The 18,073-nt window shown below is 38.8% G+C and overlaps 4 protein-coding genes across 8 annotated transcripts; 2 read left to right on the top strand and 2 right to left on the bottom strand.

Annotated features, from left to right (window-relative positions):
• Nucleotides 1–137: 137 nt before the first annotated feature.
• LOC120000291 lies at nt 138–4,422 on the top strand. 2 transcript variants are annotated; one of them, XM_038848312.1, is made up of 7 exons: nt 138–613; nt 1,489–2,207; nt 2,641–3,271; nt 3,363–3,463; nt 3,561–3,650; nt 3,749–3,876; nt 4,054–4,422. In XM_038848312.1, the coding sequence occupies exons 2-7, from the start codon at nt 1,557–1,559 to the stop codon at nt 4,067–4,069; spliced, it is 1,617 nt and encodes a 538-aa protein (XP_038704240.1). In that variant the 5' UTR covers nt 138–613; nt 1,489–1,556; the 3' UTR covers nt 4,070–4,422. The 2 variants fall into 2 exon arrangements, with proteins under 2 accessions (XP_038704240.1, XP_038704239.1); XM_038848311.1 differs by having other exon boundaries at nt 4,025–4,422.
• A 1,002-nt stretch (nt 4,423–5,424) lies between these two features.
• Nucleotides 5,425–6,953, bottom strand: LOC120000292 (probable WRKY transcription factor 69). Its single transcript, XM_038848313.1, has 3 exons — nt 6,574–6,953; nt 6,328–6,465; nt 5,425–6,115 (listed from the first exon to the last, which is right to left on the bottom strand). Exons 1-3 carry the CDS (start codon nt 6,654–6,656, stop codon nt 5,581–5,583), a joined length of 756 nt encoding a protein of 251 aa, XP_038704241.1. The 5' UTR covers nt 6,657–6,953; the 3' UTR covers nt 5,425–5,580.
• Nucleotides 6,954–7,511: 558 nt separating this feature from the next.
• LOC120000290 (FACT complex subunit SPT16-like) lies at nt 7,512–13,394 on the bottom strand. Of its 4 annotated transcripts, XR_005468604.1 has the most exons (4): nt 13,228–13,394; nt 9,084–12,312; nt 8,371–8,441; nt 7,512–7,595 (listed from the first exon to the last, which is right to left on the bottom strand). XR_005468604.1 is itself a non-coding variant. In XM_038848309.1 (3 exons), the coding sequence occupies exons 1-2, from the start codon at nt 13,377–13,379 to the stop codon at nt 9,090–9,092; spliced, it is 3,375 nt and encodes a 1,124-aa protein (XP_038704237.1). In that variant the 5' UTR covers nt 13,380–13,394; the 3' UTR covers nt 8,518–8,735; nt 9,084–9,089. The 4 variants fall into 4 exon arrangements, 3 of the variants coding, with proteins under 3 accessions (XP_038704237.1, XP_038704236.1, XP_038704238.1); XM_038848309.1 differs by lacking the exons at nt 7,512–7,595; nt 8,371–8,441 and adding an exon at nt 8,518–8,735; XM_038848308.1 differs by lacking the exons at nt 7,512–7,595; nt 8,371–8,441 and having other exon boundaries at nt 8,775–12,312.
• Nucleotides 13,395–13,496: 102 nt separating this feature from the next.
• On the top strand, nt 13,497–18,067 carry LOC120000050 (DELLA protein RGL1-like). The gene is made up of 7 exons (XM_038847919.1): nt 13,497–13,528; nt 13,823–13,955; nt 14,055–14,153; nt 14,675–14,692; nt 14,977–15,378; nt 15,487–16,835; nt 18,025–18,067. Exons 1-7 carry the CDS (start codon nt 13,497–13,499, stop codon nt 18,065–18,067), a joined length of 2,076 nt encoding a protein of 691 aa, XP_038703847.1.
• The last annotated feature ends 6 nt before the right edge of the window (nt 18,068–18,073 follow it).

Raw genomic sequence — 18,073 nt, 5'->3', positions numbered from 1 at the left:
AATGGTTTATCCATTCAAGCCTCGACGCGTAGCAGACCCCAACGGAGGGACTCCCACTAACGTAAGCAACAGATGCGCAAGGTTTTAACCTGCGCACGCACTTGCAGCGTAACCGAGTAGTAGAAGAAGAGGGAGGGAAGGAATTAAATCGCGAGGCATAAGAAAAGGGAGACTCTCTTCTAGAGAGAGAAAAGAGACCAAACGGGATACTGAGTTGGTACGGCGAGTCACGACGCGAGTGGCCGATTTTACAAAAATCTTTTTTGGAAAAAAAAAATTCAGAAAAAAAATAGAACAGGGTGAGTGAGTCGCTTGTTGGGGCTGGTGTGGCAATACCCAAATATGGAGAACAACAAGACGAAGATAATTGGCAATACAGCCCTTTCTCTCACTTTACTTCCTGTTTCTCACATTCCCATTGTTACTTCTCCTTCTCTAACCCTAACTCTTCTGTCTCTATTTATAGCTTTTACCCGAGTCGTAATAACCAGACACCACCGTATCCGATTAATTTCTTTCTGTTCTCATCCTCTCTTTGTTCTCTGGCACGGGTTCTCTCCTTTTTTGGAGTTCTTCTTTTCACGGAGTATTGGGGAGTGATCATGTTATGAAGGTAGTGAATTTTCCTTTCAATAATTCTTTTGTTGATTTATTTATTTAGTCATGATTTGTTTTAGTTTTAATTTTTATTTTCTGGGTTTTAGCCCTTTTGGGTTATTTTTATTGTTCATAATTCTGGTCATAATTGGGAGAATTTGGTTATGGTTTTACTTCTAGATGTTGTTTGATGGATTTGGTTTCTTAGGTTTGAAGTTGATTCTCATGGATTGTTGTGATGTTTGTGTGATCCTTGGTTAACAGTGTGTTGATATTGTTTGACGTAGTTGTTAGTGGGTTTGATTTTGTAAATTTGCTAAATGTGTAATCTCGTTGTTGTATTTACCAAAAATTTTAAATAATTTTCTTTAATTACTATGTTTAGCTCTTATATGTTTGTAATCTTCTATTGCAACTTAATTGTACCTGTATCACTATACTTTTGAGATTTTAGTGTTTCTGTGTGGATTTAATTTTCGTTTTAAAGCTGGAGAAAATTTATGGGTATGAGCTTCTTTGTTATTCACATTGGTAGACATCCTAATATCCTCTACTAGTGAATTGTGTAATAGGTGAGGTGATAGGTTTTCTTGATAGTTGATGTTGTTGTCATTGAGTTATACCTTTGTCAACAACTTTCACTTGATCCCTTATACCGTCTGTGTAATTTACTGGGATCATTGTCATCATTATCATCAATCCATTGAACCCAAAGATGTGGAGATCTGTCATGTGAAATCTGTAATGAAAATTAATTGGAGTCCACTATGGGAGATCTCTTTCAGCATTTCAATGCAGAGTAGTATGAGTGATTTTGTTTATGATGAATTATCCACTGCAAGCACTTACCTTCCATATTTATCTGACATATCGTTTTCTTGGGTTGTGAAGCATGGTGTGATCCTCATGGCTGGCCAGTGGTAGAACCACAAGCTGCTGGTTTTAACAAATTTTACTCCATGGAAGGGTTTGATTGCACTATTTTTGATGGTGCTGCAAGGAAGAAGAGGAGTCGAATTTCTCGTCGGCCTCGGCCTGAGTCACTGCCATATCTCGAATTTCATGATCGTTCATCCTTGTCATCTACCCCATCTTTGGATGATGTGAGCAAGGTTTCCAGTCATGAGAATTGTTTTGATATTAATCCTACGAGGAAAGAGCCCAATCTTAGTCAGTGTTTCTCTCCATCTTGTGCTGTAGGAGGTGAATATGAAAAGTCCCATGTGGAGAATGAAGAGAATGGACTATTCACTGCTGTTGTCAGTTGTGAGGAAGGACAAAGTGAGAACAAACCATCTGGTAAAGGTATCCTTGCCTCTGCTAATCGTAAAAACACAAGCAAGGTGAAGGCTGGCTTGGCCCCACTCACAGCAGGGGCCGAAATATACATTGGAAGGAAAGTTGAAAGTCAGGATTCAGGGAAATATGGTGGAATTGCAGTAGGATTAGAAAATGAGAACAAGGTGAAAAAGGTTGTTAAGCTCAAGGTTGGTGGTGTCACAAGTACATTTCATGCCAACTCCTCATCTAAAGTTGCATATGGCGACATGCCTTCTGCGAAGAATTATCAATCCTCAGAGGCCTCTGGATTAGGGCCAGAGAATCCTCAGGTACTTTTAGAGCCGTCTCTTGTAAGCTTGACCAGCATAGTGTGGCTTCTTGTTCTTGTTAAATATTTGCTTGTGTGTGGTTTTACACTTATTCTTTATTCATAAGGTTTCATTATGGGTACATAACTCCTAGCTGAGCTACTTGTGTAATAATAGATTATTTATGTTGGTCCCAACTCCCAAGGATATCTATGATTTCAATATGAATTTTTATCTTAATTGCCTCTTATGGAATAATATCCGGTATGTTCTTCTTTGTGATTGTTGGGGGTTGCACCCCTTTGGTGTTTCAATAAAAAAAATTTCCATTCAAAAAAAAATATATATATCCGGTATGTTAACCTTTTTTTGTCATGTCTTATCTATTGTATGCATAATTTGGTAACAAACAGAATCCTTCCTAATCTTTTCATTGAAATTTGCTTTATGGCAGGGGGATTTATGGCATGACCATTATGCGCTACATAGGAGAAGCGGCTTGCAAGGAATTCGTCGGAAGGATTCCTCGCATGGTGGTTTTAATTTCAGAAAGGAGGAGTCTTCAATGGTGAATATGTCTGGAAAGAAAACCTCTAGAAAGGTAGGAGATAAGTTGGAACCAGTTCGTAAAAGCAGGCGGGTTCCTAAGAGGCGCGTGTTTGATGGAGAATTTGGCGAGGAAGATGATGATGATGAGATCCGTTACCTGGAGAAACTCAAATTGAATGTTGATGCTTCATATAAAGAAGAGGAAGGGCCAGGCAAGAGACAGCGGGAACTCGGTAAGGTTGGTAACATAGAAAGTGGTTCTTCCAAGTCAGTTAAAGATAGGATGAAGAAATTGGGGCCAGAGAGAGCATCTGATGGCGTGGATTACCAGGAAGATGAAGAACTAGTCTCTGATGGTGAGCTTGAAAGTGATGAGAAGCAGAAGGAGGACTCTGTTGATACATCGATGGATGGGAAGAGGGAAATTGCTCTCACAACACGTCAACGGGCTCTTCAATCGAACAAAGATGGCTCTTCTACACGTGGATCAAGCTTAATTGAGTTTCCGGATGGATTACCACCTGCTCCATCAAGAAGTATTATCTCTATGACTGCATGTTGAACCATTTCTGAGTAATCTATTTGGAATTTAACTATACTAGTCTCTTTTAATTTTGTTAATTACAGAGCAAAAGGAGAAACTTTCAGTAGGGGAAGAGCAACTGAAGAAAACGGAGGCGGCTCAGAGACGTAGAATGCAGGTTGAGAAGGCTGCTAAGGAATCTCAGGTTTTTTTTTTTTTTCCTTTTTTCACTCTATATTGAGTTTATTTGACATTTGATGTCTGCATAGGTTGAAATAGGCATCTTGGATTAAATTTTGTAGGCTGAAGCTATTAGAAAAATACTAGGGCAAGATTCTGGTCGGAAGAAGCGGGAAGATAAAATTAAACAACGGCAAGAAGAATTGGCACAGGTACCTTTCATTTTTAGCCACACTGTTTTCGATAATGCCCAGTACAATGTTTTTTCATACTTTCAATATCTAAACAAAATTTGTGGTTTTCTGTATAGGAGAAGGCTGCCAATGCACTTAAGGTGGGACCAAACACCATCAGGTGTGTCGATGGTCCATCCGGGACTGTGGTGACATTTTCTAATGATATGGTCCTCCCCAATATATTCGACTCCAAACCCTGGAGGTAATGAATTTTCTCCTAGTTTTGTTTACTTTTTTCTTTGAGAGCTGGGACCTGGGAGGGTATATATTATATTTGAAGAATCTATTTTGTGAGTGATCGCGATGCATGTTTTCTAATGGTCTGAGTTCTTTGTGTTTGGGATGTTCAGCTATCCTCCTCCGCGTGAACTTTGTGCAGGCCCATCATGTGCTAACCCATACAAATACCGGCATTCGAAGCTCAATGTTCCTCTTTGCAGTCTCAAGTGCTACAAGGCTGTTGAGGAACAAATGTTGACCAAAACTATCAATTGAGGGTTTCCAAAATTTTGCTTTGCGTCAGTTCGTGCAGGCATTCCTGCACGTCCTTGTGAATAACACACCTTCTTATCAGAGGTTAGAACTTATTCTGAACTTATTGTAGAAAAGAATGCTCCAATATTATTATATGGCAACCTTTATGAAAGGTTTCGAACTAAAGGTGAAGCGAGGCTCATTACATTACTTTGTGCCAAGCTATGCATGTTGTTAATCTTTCATTAAACATAGCTTTTTTTGTGGATTCTAACGCCAGGAAATACTTGTGATGCTACTTTGTTTGGGATCCAATCCAAAATAATCGGAAACGTTTTGGTCTAGGAGGCTTACCTGATATGTTTAAGATAATTAGATTATACATTTGAGTCTCTCTTAAATGGTGTTTTTTTTTTTTTTTTTTCTTTTTGGTTTTGTTTTCGATTGAAGGGTTTAATATTGAAGGGGGAAAGAGACCTCTTTGATCAATGCCTTCAGTTGGAAGTCTTCTAACATCAAAACATTCATCATCTCTCTACTCATTTTGCCAGCGACATACTTTGGAACCTTTTTGCTTTCTTTGGTTCAAAATCACTCATAGAATGACCCGACTTGACGGGATTTAGATCTTCATTTCTTGTTATTTTAGTCGAACTCCAAGCTTTGATCTCATTCCTATGAAATTCTCATAGGTTTTAAGCTTCGTCTCTTATGACTCCTAAACTTCCGGACCAGAGTATTGGTAAGAGATATCAAACTTAAAGAAACCAACTCGGCCAACCCTTGTGTTTATTTGCTTCTTTGTCAAACATCACACTCGGCGCATGCCCATTGCAGGTCGTACAATAGAATGGATAAATTTGGACAGTGGAGTGGATAAATTTGGATTTTGATAATTGAGGCTTCAAAAGGAGGTATCGTTTTGGCATTTTCTGCAAGGGAATCTACAACTGCTAATAAACACACACCTACTCTTCCCTTTGTAGTAGGGACATAACACAAATTCCTCAATAAAAGTCCGAAATGGTGGAACCTCTCTTCCACCAAATCAACCACTCGACAATGAGTAGAAAAGAAAAACCTTCTCTCTATAACATCTTTTACCACTCATTCGTGAACCCCGTGCCCTCTTTAATTAGTATATGCCATGAATCAACTACCAAAAGGGACCCTTTCTCTATCTTCATTTCAGAAGCATTTACATCCATGTCTCAAGAAACCCAGTTAGAGATAACATCATCTCCACACTACCTCTACTACTTGGTTTTTGCCGTAGTAGTGAAACTTTTTATTATTGAAGAAAGAAAGTTAAAAGTACTATAAGATGCCACGTGGAACTACGAGTAGTGGGTCTATATAAATTATCACATATGAACACTAAAAGTACCATTTTTCTAGGATGCAAAGAAAGAAAGCACTAAAAACACTTTGATCAGAAGCTAGTTAAAAGTTGAAATGTATCCAGTTCCTCAAGCTCATCAAAGAAGTCATTTTCTTCTGATCTAGGTGCTGTTGGAAATGTCACGAGATGAGGACGGGAGACGGCTTCTCTGTCCAAGAGGAAACCCAGATCTGTGTCACTGGTTTTGTCCAGGGTTTCTAAAAAGGGTTCTTGGTTAACCAATATTAGATCTTGAGAACTACTTATTGGTGACTGTAGGTAATGAAAATGATCTTCACTTGTATCTCCATCACTGGTTGTCATAAGGGGCTGCTCTTGCCTCTCATCCTCTAGTTCTTGCTCTTGCAGCTGTTCTTCTTTAGGGGATGTGGGGTGATCTTCAGTAGTTGGTGAATTTTGAGTCTCTTTTGGTTGTTTGGTCAAGCTGGCTGTGGTGGATATGTCAGGGCCTGGATGATTATGGCTGGAAGTGTATGTGATGATCAGGATTGAAGCATCTGTACTGCATCTCTCTACCTGTTTTTTGGCTGAGCAACCCTTTGATGTGCTGCACTTGTAATAGCCCCTGCAAGGAAGAAGAATTAGGACTTGTGAGAAATCTTGAAGTTATGTAGGAATGAAAAACTGATCAATTGAAAAACCAAGTATATTCATGTTCTAGTGAAGTTACAAGAGTCGAGACTCGAGAACAATTGGAGTTAAGTGTCTAGGAGACATCCATCAAGAAGAAGAGACAAAATTGTCAACTGATTCACATGAAAAAAATGAGAAATAAACCTGGGATATGGAGATCCTTTGATAGGTTTTTGCCCATACTTCCTCCAAGACCAGAAATCAGAAGGTGGCCCTTCATTCTTTAGTTTCCCAACATGGGTTCCAGTTCTCACTGTGACTACAGTCTTCTGAACCACCTTCCTGCAAAAGCACATAGCAGAAGTTTCAAAGAAAGCAATGTTACATAAAGAACAAAATTGCAACCAAGAATTCAAAGGGGGGAAAAAAACTATACACCGAACCACCCACCTTTTCTTGGATGTCTGAGTTTCTGGTTTGATTTCTGAAACTTCGGAGTCCAATTTTGGGGAGAGAGATCCATCCATGACCATGACAGCCTGCCTTTGCCTGTGCTTCTTATTACTATATTATGGCAAAAGAACATAAATGAGACGAAGGGAGTTGTTATGGAGAGAGAAACTCTGCAGGGAGATCAGAAAAAGAGGATTAAGAGAGAGAGAAAGGGGAAAGCAAAGGAGGTTCGGCATAGATGACAAAGCTTTCAAGTTGCTTTCTGGCTTCTTTTTCCCTCAGTTAATATTTACAAAGTCATGAACAATATGTCCATATCCAATACCCAACACCATCAGACCCCACTCCCTTCACGTTGCAATAAAATAAAACATCTCCACAGCTCACAGCCCACAGTTGCACATAAATGTGGATTAATTGTGGAGATATTTCATGTCAAGGAAAGGCATGCCCAAGCACCATTTGATTGGATGTGGGCCCCTACAAGTTGCCACGTGTGAATTACCATGCGGAATATGCCAAAGCAGGAATTGCTTTCTTATGTATGCAATAGAGGAATCAACAAACATTTGGAAACTTTCAAACACCAAATCTGAAATGCATTTGGACTTGGGGATTGGGCGTATGGTGGGGGCGGCTATCAGGCTATGTCATGACATATTTCTAAAATAACCAAAGATTAGGCGAGGTATGATGAGAAGCAGAAAATCCTGCTTTGGCATCTGCAAGATTCTTGTTTCAGGATTCATAATTATGGATGATGTATGTATCATGGATGGATCTCTCAATGGAGCTAGTAATGGGAATCAATAAGGTTATTGCTTAAGAAGTTTTGTCAGATTATGAAACTCACACTCCTATCTAGTACACAAAAGAATGTATGAATTAAGCGATCAAAGCTAACAGTTAATTGAAGGGGGAACTCACCAAGGAAGAAGAAGAAATCAGATGAATCATGAGAGTATAAAATAATAAAACTAGATCATCCACTTCCAACTCCGTCAGGCACCAAAAAAAACCTGACACATGCAAACAAATAAGACAATGAGATGAACAATAAGTCGAGAAAGAGGCATAGAGAATGTGATAAAATTCAGCGATTTTGACCCAGGAAAAAAAAAAGAAAAAAAAAAAAGTCGTCATCGTATTAGGCACGGCTTCTAGATGCAAACCAACCATATTAAAACAAGCATGGAGAGCCGGAGTCCAGGAAAAAGTACTTCAACAGTCCTCCAGTCACTAAGCTCTGAGAACTAACCCACAATATGGGGTAATTGAGGGCTGAAGACTAGTCACTGGATATTGACATATCGCACAAGACACATTTCTTGCTTCAAAGAGTTGGGAGTGGTGACTCAGTCACTCGATGAAAAAACTATCGTTTTAAGGTCCCTGCAGATGGGCTCTTTTAAGGCATTCAATGGAGCACTTGGAAGTCAACTGATTAGACATCAATGGAACATGTGGAGAGGCTTAAAAGATTTTGCACCAAAATGGGCAGGGATGGATCCAAAGCTTCATAGGTGCTACTTTACCTATCCAAACAGAGTGTGTCCATTCTAGTCAATATACAGGAGGGAAAAAAATTCTTCCAAGGCAAGATTATTTTTCATTATTTATTTCTCCTGGAACAAGCAAGATTATTCTTTAGGAATTATAAACAAGTCAAATTTAAGCTAGACTGAGGTAGCTAAATTCATGAGAGAGCATCATCAACCCTGCGTACAAATGACTCGTTAGAAGAAAACTTAAAATAGTTCAAACAGCAACTCTAGTGATGGCTCTTTGAGCTACCTGCGTAAGGAAAGAATTCTGTGATACCACTGTCAGTACCAAAGCTTAACTTCTCCGGCTGCATTGAATATCTGCACCAAGGTAGTACAGGATTCACAGCAATTGCTATTAGACTTTAAACACAAATAGCAACTGAACTGAGGAATGTATACTGACGAAGTGCACATGCTTTTAATCACCATATATGCAACTAAATTGTATGAAAAGTTAAATCATGCATACACAAATCCTTCCTATCCCTCTAAATGAGTGCAGATTTTGCGTTCTCGTTGTTTTATCAAGCAAAAAAAATTCATAATTGAAGGTGGGTGTGTTTTCCTGTAACCCTGTTCTCCTTTCTACATGTTGATGAATTGCTTTGGACCCTGCAACACACAAGGCAAGCTTAATTTGAAAGATATTGATGAAAGCAATAGAATTTAATTCGAAAAATGAAGTCAGAGACAGAATACTTAAAGAGTACAAATTTAAATATAAAAGCTGCATTAGCTAGACTGCATCAGGTGAACCAATGATGCCACTTTACACGCGAGAAGTTTTCTAATCCCATCTTAGCCATAAACATACATTTAAAAAAAAACACACAGCAAAATAAACCACTCTAAGCTAGAGCTATACCACAACATTTTCTAAGCAGAGCAGCAGCGTGTAACATCAGTAAGGTGTTACAACTACGAAGACAAATATTAACCAGTACGAAAACTAATGTCAACCTCAATCTATCTCAATTTGGAGCGCTTTGGAATGCCACTGCTAGGAGCAGCTCGAGATTTCCCAAAAGCTTTCATCTTCCTTTGCCTCCTTTCTTCCTCACTGTCCGACTCAGCCCCCTTCTCCCTATCAGCATTACTGGCTTCCCTTTCCAACTCCTCCCATGTCTTTCCTTCCTCTTCCCCTGAGCCTTCCTCCGAAACTTCCTCCTCATCATCCTCAGACTCCACCAGCGATTCACTATCAGAATCATCATCATCGTCTGAGACTGACTCAGATGCCACATCTGATGGCTCATAACCTTTGTCCGAATCTGCTGAATTCTCAGATTCTGAATCACTAGCTTCCAAATTCAGAAATTCCCATCCCCCCTCATCTATGAAGCTTTGTGGGTCATCGTTAATCGTCTTCAGTATCTGTCTCCAGTTAAGGTTCATCCTGCTCTCATAGTACTTAATGTCTGTTGTGTCAAGCCATTCCTTAATACCATCCAGTGATGTGGAAGGAATGGAATCGATCCGAAGCACATCCCTCTTGAAGTCCTTGAATACAATTGTCAAGTCAAAATTCTTCTGTCCAAGGCCAACTCTCTCAAGGTTCACAATCTCAATCTCACCAAGAGTCACAACAAGAAAAGGTGTCTCTATCAGTTCAACAAGACAGCTTGAAGTTGGGACAATGAATGATGTGGCTTTATGGGGTACACCATGGAAGCCAAGTTCTCTCAATGGCTGATCAAACTCAATGTCAAGCCCCTTGAACTGGGGCTGTCTCCAGATATCATTAGAACGATTTACAAAGCTCTGGAAATCCATGTTAATCTTATTCTTTCGGTCCCTTTCTCTTTGCTCTTCTTCAATCTCATCCGGGTCGTAGGCAGATCTCCTCCCCCCTCCCAAGGTCTGGACTGCGTCCATCACCTCAACAAAGAACTGCACATCCTTAGTTTTCTTGTTTCCCACCATTATGTGATTGTGTAGATGGAAGTGAATAAGAGTGATCATCTCCTTCTCGGCTGGCTGGAAAAATGCATGTTTGATGTTCCCATACATAATTTCCAATCGCTCCTCCACTCGAGAAGTGGAATATCGAAACCCATTTACATGAGCTTCTAATGTGCCAGATAGCTTTCTTCCACGGCCACCAAAAACAGGACGGATCCAAAGATCAGGCAACCTCACTGGCTTGAATCTGTTGCCGGCAAGTTGTAATTTATCCTGGGTGACCAATGTTGCCCTCTCAGCTCTTTCAGATTCCCTGGCCATAACTTGTTTCCGAAGGGTTTTAATCTGCTGAACTACTTCACTTATATGTCTTGGGTCCTTTGAGCGAAACGATACCTCCTTCAGATATATAGCACCCTGGAATTTCAATGAATTAGCATCATGAGGATTGAAAGGAGTTCCCGGAACATTAAATATGATGCGGATGTAGCAGCTTCTATTTGTGTCCTGCTGACTAGAAACTGTCCTCACAGTAGCAATATGGAAGGGTACCACTGTTCCATGTATGGGGAAAAGAATGGCTTCATTCTTCTGATCAACTCGAATCATTAAATCTCTTACAGGAGGGAGATCATTAACATTCTTATAGGCAATCAGGTCCGTTGAAGACTTTGCAGCAGGATTATGCCCTGCACCAGTTTCACCACCAGCAAGCCGACGGGCAATTTCTTCCTTCTTCTGAAGGGCAAGTTCAGCCTGATGCTGTCTCCTAAGCTCTTCTTTTGAAACCTCTTGTGTGACAGACCTGAGAGTAGTCTTAGAGATGGTTTCTGCGCCATGAGCCACAGGTTTCACTTTATCCTTTTCGTCATCTTCCTCATCCTCATTGAATGAGTAAGCCACATCCCTAACAGCTTTAGAGCAAGACGAAGTCACCATATCTAACTTCTTTTCTTCCACAATGACTGTATCTGCCAGTATCAGAGAAAAGTTCCTCTTCTTTGAGTTACTGGTATGGTTCTGCAAGTTGTGGAATCCAAGAGACACATTAAAGATCATGTTTGCTTTCACTTCCCGATCATTCTTGGAATTTAAACTCAATCCTGACTCCCGAAACTCAATACCAATGCCAGTACCAGCAGATTTTGTCAAGTTCGGAACTAATTCAGGAGCTTCCTTCTCAACTACAGACAGTGCAGCTGCATAGACAGCCCCAACCTTAGTCCCAGGCTTCAGAGCATTGATTGCTGCTTCATGAGCCTTGAGAAGAACCTCATAAGCCTTGTTCTGAAGGCCATTGGCATCTATCAGAAAAGTCCTGGCTATGTTCGCACAATAACTATTATATCGGGATCCAAGAGCACATACAATCACACTGGCAGAATCATAATACAGTAGTTCATTATTGCTGGCAGCACTAGGCCTTAGATCAAACTCGCCTCCACTCTGGAATATAGGAGGATAGCATATATCAACATTGTCTGCCTTCAGCTTCACTTTAGCTCTGGCAGGTTCCAGTATGGCCTTCTCAGTGTCATCCATTAGCGAAGAATGTGTTACCTCTTTTTCCGCATCAATGACATTCTCAAGCTTCGGAACCACCACATTCTTCATCACATTAACAGTCAAGTATGCAGCTTTCTTCACATTCAAAATTTCCCCATCATCCTTGACAGCAAACAGGTCGGATAGTGCGTTGGTTGCATCAATAAGCTGAAAACTTGTTTTCTTTAGTTTCTTTGCCCATGCTTCCAATAGATTCCCTTCAGGTTCTTCTCTTGCAATGTACCCAATAACCTTTGTATTATGACTGTCTTCCTTAAAGTGAGTCTGAATAACACTAAAAATAGAATCCATGAGTGCAGTCCCATCATCATTCTTTGCCTTCACATGTATGATAACATCCACCTCGACAGCCTCCCGGGCTGATGATTTCACAACTTCAAGCAATGAAGCTTTCTTCTGGCTGCACAAGAAATGTATCTGTCTCCTCATGAAGACCATAATTGTCTCTGGAAACTCATAACCAAGCAACCAAATGTTCAGCGCTGAGGATTTCAAGTACCGCAGATCCTCAGAAGCAGGAGGTGTTGCGATTGCAAGGACATCACTAGATCCCCATAAGTTGGATTTGTTTTCACTCCAATGCGAATAGAACTTCTTCAATCGTTTGCTGAAGATGTCCAGATTAATAGAGTAAGCGTTTCCAGCTCCAGAGGTTCTTGCATCTGGAGGGTGGCTACTTCCACTCCGATGATCCAACATTGAGGGCGTATTAGGTCTACAACTATTCTGCATAACATTTATACCAGTGAATTCACAATAACCAAAACTAATCACAAGGTCATTAACACTAGAGCCAACAGAAAGGTTAATAAAACCATTTCTACGCCTATAACAAAGCTTTAATCATGCTAAACATCCGCTCACTCCATAGCAGGAACCTCTATCAAGGAGTTTTTGTACCTTAAACAATTGTTGGATATTGTATTCCGTTCTCTCAAGCACCACACAATAAATAAAGAACAACAATACAAAATGATTGAACTCCTCCCTTCATTCATTCAACAAAAAAATATTATTCATATAAATAGTGATTATAATCCTTATCATAGTCCAATGCCGATATTACTACGGCTGCTTATTAACTTCATCCCACTTCATCAACGAAAAAAGTACACAAAACCCATCTGTGATACACAAGAGGCAATGATAAAAAGAAACACAAATTTTTTTACCCAGTTTTTTCACACAGTAATATCCCTCATGGACCACAAATTCTGCAACGAGCTCAAACGAAAGAACTACAACGTAATCAATCCAGTTGTTTGCAAACATAAACCAGTAGATGCCATTCAGTCTTTGGTAGTTAAAAAATATCAAAACCCAACGATTAATCTTTGAACCCTAACCTTTAAAAAACTAAATTATAACAGTAATAAATACGAACACGCATACATTATTTTCATAACTGATACTTAAAAAGGAAAATTAGAAGCTCAATGGCTAGGGCTTTCCCTCCAAAAAGAAAAATAATATCAAATAAACCATAGATGTAAACCCTAACACACTCAAACTTTGGTCAAGCAATATTCATTCCACTCAAAGCTAAAATAATCAAATATAAGCAAAATATACATCTCTCTTCAACATCTAAGAAGTGTGGTACACATATATGCATGAGCAGAGGGAGAGGGATTACGGAGAATAGAAAGTCGCATAAACGGTACTTCGTTGAGCTTGAATCGAGCAATTACCGACAGAAGCACGAAATGGAACGAACAGACGAGACCTTGGTGGACTTTTTATACGTCCTCGTAAAGATATTTCGCGGCGCGGGGACTGATCTGTCATTTTTTTTTTTGTAATCCCTTTATTAGAATTTTTTTTTTCTTTACTTGATATTAAATTATTAATTTTGGATTTTTATTTGATTTCTATTTCTTAATCATGGTTGATTAGCTTTTGAAGATGGCTGGTCCTTATCTGGTTTGTAATTTGATGTAAGCATAAAAACAAACAATATGGACGTGGTAGCCACTCTAGATTCCTTCTTGCTCCAACTATGGATCATTGTTCACATATATACATATATAGACAAACTCATATTTCTTGTCATGTAATCAAACCTCAATACATATTCATCTTCACTATATTGATTACTTCATCCAAAGCCAAAAATAGGTTACCAGAATTGGCACCAAAAGCTTCAACAAAACGTCACAAAACACCTTCCATGTCCCCACAATCATTCTCCTATGCCTCTTACTTCCTCTATCATTCTTCTTCCTCTCCAGGCTCTCCTACGCCAACTTTCTCCTCACCACCATCACCGTCACTGCCACCACCTCCAAACCCTCCTTCTTCTTCTCTATAATCCTCTACACCAACCCTGCTCTTTTCTACCTTCTTATCTCATCGAGGTCCAGTGTAGCTAGTTTTACAGAAGACTTGCCCGTTGGCCTTATCTTAGGCCTGCCCAAAAATTGAGCTTATTTTACCACTAATCTTGGGCCTAACCATATTAAGGGAGAGGCTCATGTAGATGCATACAACACAATCCCCGTAGTTGTTTTCTTCGATTCTGTACTTCACCTTCCAGCTTTGAAAAATGAAAGGGATGTTCTGGTAATCTTGCAACAAAAACAAAGAGTTAGGGACACAGTTATGTATTAATACAGTTCTTCTATGCTAAACAAAAAAAGAAAGTAAATCGTTGATGTCGAATCTTAAGTAAGAAAAATATCCAACTCATATACCAGTTAACAATAGATTTAAGAAAAATAAAATATGTTACACGTCTAAGATCTTTGTTTGCATGGTACCCCACAAGCTCCCTGGTTCAGGGACAATTTGATGCTGGCATGTTAATAGAGCAATTGCTTCTCTGGCTTTTAGATGTGAGAATCATCAATTGATTGTTTTGATGTGCAACGAAAGAACTGTCATTGGATCGGATTAAAATAATGTCTTTGAAGAAAATAAATTAGCAAAAACACAGAACAGATACAGCACAACTCTGTTATAGTACTTAATTAATGATCTAGACTTCGCAAGTTCGCATTGGTCGGCAAATCATGTCTCATTCTATCATGTAAGCAGTAATCTCTCTTTGTCTACTCTTTGTTGGCTCTACTTCTCTATTGCAGATTCGGACTGCATACGAGGTACAAAATTCCCTGCCACCGTTGCCCCCTTATTGTCTTCATCTATGAAAACATGATAATCATATATATTTCTATATATATAAATGCAAGAACAGTCCTTATTATCTTAGTTCAATAAGCCGCCTTCAAAAGATTAATGCAGGCTGCAGACTGTGTTGGAAACATCGATAAGTGAACCTCACATTCACAATCCTTGCTGTATATACATGTCTAATATTGATACCTTGGAATGTTTGTTTTACTCGTTGATATAATTATCGATGATATTATCTACATTTTGAGAGCAAACTTCGTTAGTTCCTACTACGGCTGAGGCTGGTCATGATATGTTCTCTTTTACGCCATTTGATTTCACTATTGGAGTTCAAGGTGATTATAATCCTCCTTTTGACAATTGTGAGAAAGAGAAGGTGGCAATGAAAGGAAAACAAGACCTATTTTCCGAAGATTTAGCACAACAGATTGGTCATTCCATGGAACTGATGGAAGCACCCTCCCAATGCTGTCAACAATTGGGTGCGTTGTTTGAATTTTTCCCACGACCACAACCACAACCGATCCAGAAAACCACAAATTTTCTAACTAGCCAAACAGGAAGTGATCATCAAGAACCCGGAAATGAAATCTCGCCTCCTCTGCCATATTCTCTATCAAGTCTAGAGCTTCTTATGAACTACGGAAGTGGGGTCGAGAAGTTAACGGGGAAACAGTTCGGTAAATGTTAACTTCCCTATTTGTGCTAGTTTTCTATAGAGTTATACAAACTGTCAATCAATTCAATTATTAGAATTTAGAAATATGACATTCTCGTATATTTTATTTTAGCAGGTGGCAACACAAGCAACAATGAAAATCATCGAAAGAAGATATCAACAGAAGAAATCATGAGAATAGCTGGAGCAAGGTACATACAGTTTTCCGACTCGATGTACGATGATTACTCCATGCTCATGCACCCTTTTGGGCACGCTCTATCAGGCCTGTCTGAAGAGGAAACAAGAGATGTGGAGCTCGCTCATCTTCTTCTAAATGCAGCAGAGAAGGTTGGTTCTCAACAATTTGAACGAGCAAGCATGCTGCTGTCTCGTTGTGAATGGGTTGCATCGCAGCAGGGCAATTCTGTGCAGAGAATCGTCCACCACTTCTCTGTTGCACTCCGGGAGAGAATCGACAGAGAGACTGGAATTTTCCCAAGAATATCATATCTGGTTCAGGAGAATTTATCATCAAATGATGGGTCGGGTTACGAGGTGTCCATCTTAAAGCATCGCCAAGATCTTCCTTTCAGTCAAGTAATGCAGTTTACAGCAATTCAATCCTTGATTGATAATGTTGGATCGGCTAAAAAGATTCACTTGATTGATCTTGCAATTAGAAGTGGAGTTCATTGGACGGCATTTATGCACGCGCTTTGTGAGCGTGAACAGATCAACCGAGTCCAGTTGCTTAAAATTACTGCAATCGGATCAATAGGAAAAATTCATCAGATAGAAGACATCGGGAAGAGACTATCAAACTTCGCAAAATCCATGAACTTACCATTCGCATTCAAGGTTGTCTATGTCCTAGACGTGAACGACATCAGAGAAGAAATGTTCGAAATCAGAAACGACGAAACATTAGCTGTCCATTCCCAATTCTTTCTAAGCACGTTGATTTCCAGGCCGAGATGTTTGGAAAATCTAATGAGAGTAATCAGAAACCTCAATCCTTGTATAATGGTGATTCAAGAGGTCGAAGCCAACCACAATTCACCTTCATTCGTGAATCGTTTCATTGAAGCCTTGTTCTTCTACAGTGCTTATTTCGATTATCTCGAAACATGTATGGATCGGAGCAATGCGCACAGAATCAGAAACGAAGAGATCTTATGCAGTGGAATTCGAAACATTGTCGCGATGGAGGGCAGCGAGAGACAATCGAGAAAAGTTAAGTTGGAGGTGTGGAGGGCGTTCTTCGCTAGGTTTAAGATGGTAGAGATAGGGTTTAGCGAGTCGTCTCTGTACCTAGCGAGCTTGGTCGTGAAGCAGTTTCCGAGTGGAAGATCGGTTAGCCTTCAAAACAACGGCAAGGGTTTTATTGTTGGGTGGAAAGGAACGCCATTGCACTCTGTTACTGCTTGGAAGTTCGGAAGAGAGAGACGGCGGACATTTTTTAATTATAATTTTCAAAATCCAAAATAGTTGGATATTTATTTTCTCGTTAATTAATTGTTTATTTTATCTATTCTCTTACGAGAATGAATAAATTTTACAAAGTAGTTTTTTTTTTTTTTTTTTAATACTGAGGTAAGGTAACCACCAAATAAGTCACAAACTCTGGCTTGATTTATTATTATGATTTTATATTTTTTTAAATACCGTTGAAAAATATACATTAATATAAGTGAATACATATTTAACTAAATCTCATGGAGTTACACTTCTAAGAAACACATATCGTTATAAGCATCACTCCTTAACCTAACATTAGGTCTTCCCCTCAAAAGATAAACCGATTGAAGGATATATGTTTAGTATTGATTTGAGAATGTCAATTTGTAGATAAATGATTTCAATGAATATCAAATTGTGGCCATACAAATGATACGAAGACAAGAAACCTAAAGATGACCTTCCAAAGCCTCAAGGTAAAATTCAATCTCAACACACTAATGAATTTTGTGAATTTCTAACAAACCTGATCAAATTATCAATCTGAATTGGATCCATTGTCTATTTTAAAAGATCTTTGATAGTTTGATGATATATTTCATTCAACTCATTTTTAAAAAGTAAGGGAAAAAAAAAAAACTCATCTTAGATATGTACACATATCTAAGATGCCCAATAGGTGAGCATAATACATATAGAATATTTTTGTTTTATTATGTGATAATTATAATTGGATTCTACATAATTATAAAAATATATTTTAAATTTATTATTGATTATGCATGACAGATTACCGCTGATTATTCTTGTGAATTTATATAATTCAAAATAAAATCCTTTGATCATGATGAGAAAAAAATTATATGCGCATGAGCATGATGATATGAGTTTAGACCCATATTAGATATTCAAAAGGTAAATTCATATGTGTTGGTCTCGATTAAAAAAAATATAAAAATGATAAATTTCCTTCACTAAAGCTTATATACCATCCTAATTTTTCACAAATTGTATTTACCTGTTTTGGATTATCATTTTTTTAGTTATTTTTTTATGTCTTAATGTTTCAACATCTCATCATCTAGACTCTAGAGTGATTTACTAATTTATTAATATTTTTAGTTTTAATTTTAATTTTAATAGAAAAACTCAATAACCAAAAAATCATGGATTAACTAGGTCAGTGCCCGCGCCTTGCGGCGGGACTGATCGTGAGAGGTGACAAAAA

Source organism: Tripterygium wilfordii, chromosome 6 (genome assembly GCF_013401445.1).
Source record: "Tripterygium wilfordii isolate XIE 37 chromosome 6, ASM1340144v1, whole genome shotgun sequence".
NCBI lineage: Eukaryota > Viridiplantae > Streptophyta > Magnoliopsida > Celastrales > Celastraceae > Tripterygium > Tripterygium wilfordii.
Note: the sequence above shows the minus strand (reverse complement) of the source record. Positions and strands in the feature narration are given on the sequence as shown.

Coding starts and splice junctions, on each gene's coding strand:
- LOC120000291 (XM_038848311.1), top strand. CDS start 1,557: ATGGAAGGGTTTGATTGCACTATTTTTGATGGTGCTGCAAGGAAGAAG. Junction 2,208..2,640: donor TAGGGCCAGAGAATCCTCAG/GTACTTTTAGAG, acceptor GCTTTATGGCAG/GGGGATTTATGGCATGACCA. Junction 3,272..3,362: donor ACCACCTGCTCCATCAAGAA/GTATTATCTCTA, acceptor TGTTAATTACAG/AGCAAAAGGAGAAACTTTCA.
- LOC120000292 (XM_038848313.1), bottom strand. CDS start 6,656: ATGGTCATGGATGGATCTCTCTCCCCAAAATTGGACTCCGAAGTTTCA. Junction 6,466..6,573: donor ACTCAGACATCCAAGAAAAG/GTGGGTGGTTCG, acceptor GTGCTTTTGCAG/GAAGGTGGTTCAGAAGACTG. Junction 6,116..6,327: donor AAAGGATCTCCATATCCCAG/GTTTATTTCTCA, acceptor TCTTCCTTGCAG/GGGCTATTACAAGTGCAGCA.
- LOC120000290 (XM_038848309.1), bottom strand. CDS start 13,379: ATGACAGATCAGTCCCCGCGCCGCGAAATATCTTTACGAGGACGTATA. Junction 12,313..13,227: donor TATGCGACTTTCTATTCTCC/GTAATCCCTCTC, acceptor TATGCAGAATAG/TTGTAGACCTAATACGCCCT.
- LOC120000050 (XM_038847919.1), top strand. CDS start 13,497: ATGGCTGGTCCTTATCTGGTTTGTAATTTGAT. Junction 13,529..13,822: donor TATCTGGTTTGTAATTTGAT/GTAAGCATAAAA, acceptor CTTCCTCTCCAG/GCTCTCCTACGCCAACTTTC. Junction 13,956..14,054: donor TTATCTCATCGAGGTCCAGT/GTAGCTAGTTTT, acceptor AACCATATTAAG/GGAGAGGCTCATGTAGATGC.